Genomic DNA, 6,698 nt, shown 5'->3' with positions numbered 1-6,698 from the left:
TTCAACAACTTATGCATGTTCATTAAGTTATTTTGATTATTTAAATGTTTAAAGAAGATCGATCTGGGGTTGGTTGGGGATGGTTTTAATTGTACATTTTAATTTAAGTATACAAAGTAATCAACTCAAATGCAATATTTACATTATAAAAACATGTCGACTGAAGTTGATGAGGCGAATATTTTGACTCTAAATTATGCAAAGTCTATTTTTAAAAAAGTATTTTTTTTTCACCATAAATAAGACACGTTACATCTGTGTAACAATAAGATTAAAAAGATTTGAATAAATGTAATTGCTTGTCTATCGGCGCAAGAGACAACCTTTACATTAATTTTTTTTTTTTTACATTATTTTTTTGGGGGGACGGGTCGTGTTTTAAAAAGGTTTCTGAAGCTTTAATGAATCTTTACCTTGAAAAATCATATGAATTGTGCATAACTGGGATCAAAAACATTTTCCTATGTTGCTTGTAACACGAGCTTTGATTGGTTACAGAGTCGGATGTAAATTTCCGTGCACCCAACTTGAGCCGGGGGTAAATAAAACTTGACGTCACAATGCATACTTTCTCTAGGCTAAAAACCAAATAACATGGCGTCACGATGCATTGTAGTTCGTGGTTTTCTTACCGATAGATTGAGACACAGTTGATTAGACTCTGATGTTTACGAAGAATTTTTATGGGTACACAGGAAATAGATTCGTTATCCAGGTCAAATCAAGGGTGTACGGGGATTTACCTTCGGCCTCAGGATGTATGGAATAAAACCCGGGGTAATATCCCCGTACACCCTTGATTGAACCTGGATAGCTATCATTACGGGTTTTATAGTACTTATTCACTATATTAAGTTTTCACTAATCATTGTTTCAAAGTTTTTACTACAATATATCAAAGTTTTAAAGTTTTACTATAGTACTCGTAAATCAAAGTTCCAAAGTTTTTTACTATAGTGAATCAAAGTTCCAAAGTTTTTACTGTAATAAACAAAATTCCACAGTTTATACTAGTATTTTTTCGCTGGGGGTGTACCAAATCTACAGGTTTTTGAAAATAAGGTCAAACAGATGAAAAAAATTTGATATAATATGTTATCAAACAAAATTATGTTTCACCTTTTTTCCTTTCCAAAATACTTCACAATTAACATTAAATATGCTTCTTACAATTTTGATGAAAAACATGATACCCTTGTCACAGATATCTGGATTGTTTTTATCCCAATGTGTAACACGATACTCACATCAGAAGTATAATTGCAACTAAAAAAAAATATAAATGCATGCCTCGTACATACATTTTTTATCGTTCTTTGGAGAGAAAAAATTGCTAGGTACCTGCGTGAAATCCTCCTCCTAGTCCTCCTCCTAGACCCCCTCCTCCTCCTAACAGCCCCCCTCAGAGACCCGCTATTCCTCCTCCTAGACCCCCTCCTCCTCCTAATAGCCCCCCTCCGAAACCGAAACCCCCTTGTCCTCCTCCCAGTCCTCCTCCTACTCCTTGTACTGCTCCTCCTAATCCTCCATATACTCCGCCATGTCCCCCATAGTCGTAATGATGAGCTCCTTTTGAATCGTAGCTACCACCAGCATTACAGGAAACCAGAACAGAGGCTAACACAATCAAGGCGTTCATTTTGACTGTAAATACATTACCATGATTTTAAAAATCTTTTTACCTTTTATAGGTTCGCATTAAATTCAAAAAAGAAAAATGTTGAAGCCTTTTCTCAGTAGTCGACTGTTTTTAAAGACGTTAAAAAGTAAATATAAAAGAAAAATTAAAAGTTGAGGGACGCTATTCATAATTATGTAATTTTTGCACAATGTTTGAAAGTGATTATCTTTTTAGTAGCGATAAACAACATCCCGTTTTGGTTCATTATAATTCCAATACTTTTGTCTTAAACCTCTCAGTGAATTTTTGCATTCCTACAATTAAGATTCAAGGATAATTCTGTAAAGATCCTTAAGCCTTCACAATTTGCATATGCAACATTTATTACTTAACCATTCGGAAGAGGAAATGAATAAATAGAGGATATTCAATGTTTTGTAGTTGAATATGGAATTTTTTTCACGAGTGGGACAGGATTTTTTTTATATTTTCTCGAGTGCGAAGCTAGAGTGAAAATATCAAAAAAATCCTGTCTCACGAGTGAAATATATTCCATATTCAGCTACAAAACATTGAATTTTCTGTTTATTACATTTTCTTTGATTTTCCCTTTGCCTAGATGTTTTTTGTAATGCAGTCTTAGGTACATGACGTCATAGTTGAGTGGTTGAGACGTCATAGCTATTAAGTGAAAAACATTGTAAACGTAACTCGTTTTCTACCTTATAATAGGTTAAGGAGTATTTTTACAACACTTTTGGTGAATGGAAGGAAAATCGAAAGTTTTCCCGCACTTCTGATATTCTTTCACACTGTGACAGGATATCATTTTGATATCCTTTCACACTGTGACAGGATATCACTTTTATTCAATGAATAAATTACAGTATTTTACTGTTAAAAATGTAATAAACTCGTAACCCGCATTACAGGAGACCAGAATGGAGGCTAACACAACCAAGGCGTTCATTTCGACTGTAAACACATTATCATCATTTTTAAAATCTTTGAACGTTTTTATAGGTTCGGACCAATATGAAACATTGTTAAAATATCCTGTCTAGGAAGGCAATAGTATTTAAGACGTTTAAAAAGGGAATATGAAAAAAATTGAACGACACGATTCATATGTTATTTATGAAAAATATCTCCATTTGATAATCTTTTTAGTAACGATGAACATCCTATTTTTTGTTAGGTATAATTCCAAGACTTTTGTCTTTAATCTTTCAATTAATTTTTGTGTTCGTAAAAAATAAGATTCAAGGATAATTTTGTGAAGATTTTTAAGTTAGTAGATTTTGCATAAACAAATCTTTTCACATTTATTCTCATAATTTATTATTATTTATACATTTAGTTAATCATTTAAATGTTTTTTTTCCAATCTTGAATATTAAAATTGCACTTACCTGCGATCCGATTCTGTGTAGTAACAAGAATGCTTCCTGCCAAAAATCCTGAGTCTTTTATAGTTCTAGGATGGGAACAGGTCACAATCTCTCATTACACACAATCTTTCATTACAACATTGGTTAGGGTGTGTTTGTATTGGTCTACCATCTTTAATTCCTTTTATGCTTGGTCCAATATCATTAGGCGTTAAATGGGAAGTTTTTATCCATATATTATTCAATTTTGATCTTGCATGGAATGCATCTTAAACAATTTGTTGAAGAAATGTTAGATTCTATTGAAAGTTGGTAAACTAAATGCTCAATCATTTTGACAGAGGTCAAAAGAAAAAGAAAAACAAACTTTTTTAAGTTCATTTTAATGACAAAGACTGAATTCAAATTCTGAAAAGGTGCTTCCAAGAAAAAAAACTAAAATCTGTAGATCTGAATTCTTTCCACGAGTTAATAATTTGTAGGGGAACGCAATTCACGATTCATGATTGTGCATCAATAAGATTTTGTTTTGTTATCAGCCAAACATGGAATTTGATGTTTATAATTTAAATTGATATAAAGAGTTTCATTACCTTTTAATTTATAAATTATGATTATGCTACATTTTTGATACATGGCCATATTTTAAATTAACATTTATCAATACTTTACCATGTATACGTCGAAAAAAATTATTTAATAGATTGATATGAAATATGTAGATTATGATCTAAACTATAACTGGGTTTATGTAAGATGTATGATTCTTAAAAGTACCAAAAAGAAACCACAGTTGGCCACCTAAATAGTTTCCGGTCATTAGATTTTGTGATAATTTGATTTAAAACAGAATCAGAGACAATATTATTATTTAAGAGAATATCAAACATTATTATAAAGCATTTCTAATGTCCGTATTTTATATTTACCAAAAAAATTGTCCGTATATTTATTACAATTCTTTTTCATTGAGTTCGATGCCATATTCACCTGATGGTCAGTGCGCGTGCAGTGTCGAATATATCCTTACAAACAACACAATAAAATTAAATGAATTATTATTAGAAACCTTTTTTACACGTTAAACTAAGTCTTTTAAACAGCGGGTTAAGCTCATGAAATCTTATTATCATAAATATCATTGTGACGCCACGAGGGCTGTTCAACAAATAATATCCTCGGTGCTCGAAAGAAGCAAAAGGCGCTTTTCAATGATTTAGTCTTCATGATTTAACTTAATATTCTCTTTTGATTAAAACACATGTCCGTAAATTTTTTTATCCAATTTCTGATTGTTTTTAGAACCCATTTTTGGGTATGACCCTTAGTATACTGGAAAATGGCAGATCTTATGATTTCCTGGACTCGTTTCTTCCTTCTGAAAGGTGTTTTTTAATGTTTGGAAAATGAAACAAGTCAAAAGACGAAAGATCTGGCGAATATTTTAATATAAAAAAGATAACTTCCTGTTTATCCCAAAAACCCCTTTACTCTTCAGGGCATGCGGATTTGGACGCTGTCATGAAGAATTTTAATGTAGTGGATTCCTGTTTCTGGTTCCTTCCCCTCATTAACCTTTCGATTTTTTTTGCAAAAACTTGCTTTCTAGACTCTTCCAGAAATTAAACTGCCTCCCTGAATACGCATTTGAACAACAAGACCACTAATATTTAAGAAAATTTCATATAAACCTGTCTTTGTGCTTTTGCAATTCTTTGCTCTTCTCAGACCTTTGCTGTTTTTTGTCAAGTAAATCTTATTGTAAATTTCATTTTGAGGGTTTTAAGCAATAGATTCAAGTTTCATTATCTGTTTGAATTTCAGACAAACGTGGATAACAACAATTACTGATATTTAAAAAAAAAATTGTTAAGATATTCTTACACGCTGTCGTTTTCACTCATTTTTCAAAACATAGGGTGACCTTTGAGTACTTAGCTTTTTACTGTCAAACGTTTCTTTAAAACTGTTTGAACTACTCCCGAAATGAAATCCACCTGCTCATTTGTCTATAAAACAGACATTCGTTGCAGTAAATTTTACTCATTTCAGTGAATATTTCTTTGGGGTTCTTAACGAGTTTTACAGCAGCTTTAACGAAGCGTTTAATTTCATTCTAGTTTACTGATTCTTTACCATTCATTTTTAATGCAGTGTCTCAAATAGCCCTTGTTTTTAGCTTCTCACAATGAAACTGTGTGATGAAAAATGGTCACATAAATTTTTATAAATTCAATAAACATTCAATAATGCGAAAAAGTCAAGCTTAATTTCATATGATATCTGTATTGTATGTCATACAGTTCAGGACATTATTTATTGAACAACCCTCGTATAATTTTTGTGAAGTCACAGTGCTTTTTTTTTAACCATTTGACAATGAAAAACATTAAATAGCTACTTGAAATAAATTGAGATAACGATCAGTATTCAAGCTCAGAAGTCCATTAAACAATACAAAATAGAAGCAGAGCAAACACTGACCTCCGAAACATCAGAAGTGGGATCAGGTGTCATGAATGAGTGAGCATCTCCTACCGACCGGTCACACCTGTCATGATCGGGACATAAAGGAAAGTTCAGTGTGTAAATAATTGACTTACAATTAGTATGAAAATCATCAGTCAGCATTTGACTCAATGATAAATTGTATGTGCTGACAAGGTCATTGTATGTACCATAGAACTTACGTAAAATGACTTTAAGGGGGGACCTATGTCGTTTGACGTCAGAGCAGCGTTATTTGACGTCACAATAGCGACGTTTCTCTTTCGCAACTGTGATATAGGCCTAACATTGTTAATAGTCAATAATGCACACAATTAACAAAAAGAAAATTTATACATCACGCGCAATAATAAAAGTTTTGTTTGATATTTAGAGTTTGTTCATATTGCAATGCTCTTGCGTTGGTTGATAATTCATGGCAATTTGAGTTGTAAAAAATACCTCGATAATATGCTGATATAAGTGCAAAAGCATAAGATAAAATTCAGCAAAGAAAGCGATGGATTAAATCAGGAAAATATGTTTAATATTCTATATTAAACATTAATTGTATTTTCTCGATAAAACATAAAAAAAATTAAACGTACGTGTACCTATATTTGCTTATTGATCAGTAAATTTAATTGTAAAGCCATTTCTACGTTCTAATATGTGTTGGTTGTTGACGGGGAAAAGGGGGAGGGGGAGAAACAATGATGGAATCAAGAAGAAAAGATTTAATCAGTGTACATTGTTACTAATCAAAACAGAATATTTTCCATAAAATGGTTTTATGTTCAGGACCCGTTTTATATAAGAACTTACGACTAAAACACTTTAGTAAAAGTGAACAAAATTAACGATAATTGTGTTAAAAATTTTATCATGAAAATATCTTTCTACATTCATTTTAAAAAGTTTGAAACCATTTTCAATTTCATGCAAATAAGAAAGTTATTAGCAAAATTTAATTTTGGTCTAAGTCATAAGACCCTCTGTAAAATGGGCTCAAGATGTTCATCAGTGCTTACTTATCTTTGTCTTGGTGCGGAAAGGTCAATATTTATGACACAAGCGTGCGAAAAGTAAAGAAAACTTCATATTTCTCGTTTATTTTATCATAAAGGTATAAATTTTTCTTCATTAAATTAAAAAGATAAATCATTTCTTAAATAAAAATATGAATTACAACATTTTCA

At 31.5% G+C, this 6,698-nt stretch overlaps 1 protein-coding gene across 1 annotated transcript; it reads right to left on the bottom strand.

Annotated features, from left to right (window-relative positions):
- Nucleotides 1-1,402: 1,402 nt before the first annotated feature.
- LOC134281848 (ctenidin-1-like) lies at nucleotides 1,403-1,639 on the bottom strand. Its single transcript, XM_062764285.1, has one exon. The coding sequence runs from the start codon at nucleotides 1,637-1,639 to the stop codon at nucleotides 1,403-1,405; it is 237 nt and encodes a 78-aa protein (XP_062620269.1).
- Between the last annotated feature and the right edge of the window lie 5,059 nt (nucleotides 1,640-6,698).

The sequence above is a fragment of the Saccostrea cucullata genome, unplaced genomic scaffold (genome assembly GCF_032062105.1).
Source record: "Saccostrea cucullata isolate Sc308-1 unplaced genomic scaffold, CSIRO_AGI_Scuc_v1 ctg897, whole genome shotgun sequence".
NCBI classification, from domain to species: Eukaryota; Metazoa; Mollusca; class Bivalvia; order Ostreida; family Ostreidae; genus Saccostrea; species Saccostrea cuccullata.
This window is presented reverse-complemented; position numbering and strand designations above follow the sequence as displayed.

Excerpts from the sequence above, each read along its gene's own strand:
- LOC134281848 (XM_062764285.1), bottom strand. The coding sequence starts at position 1,639 with ATGAACGCCTTGATTGTGTTAGCCTCTGTTCTGGTTTCCTGTAATGCT.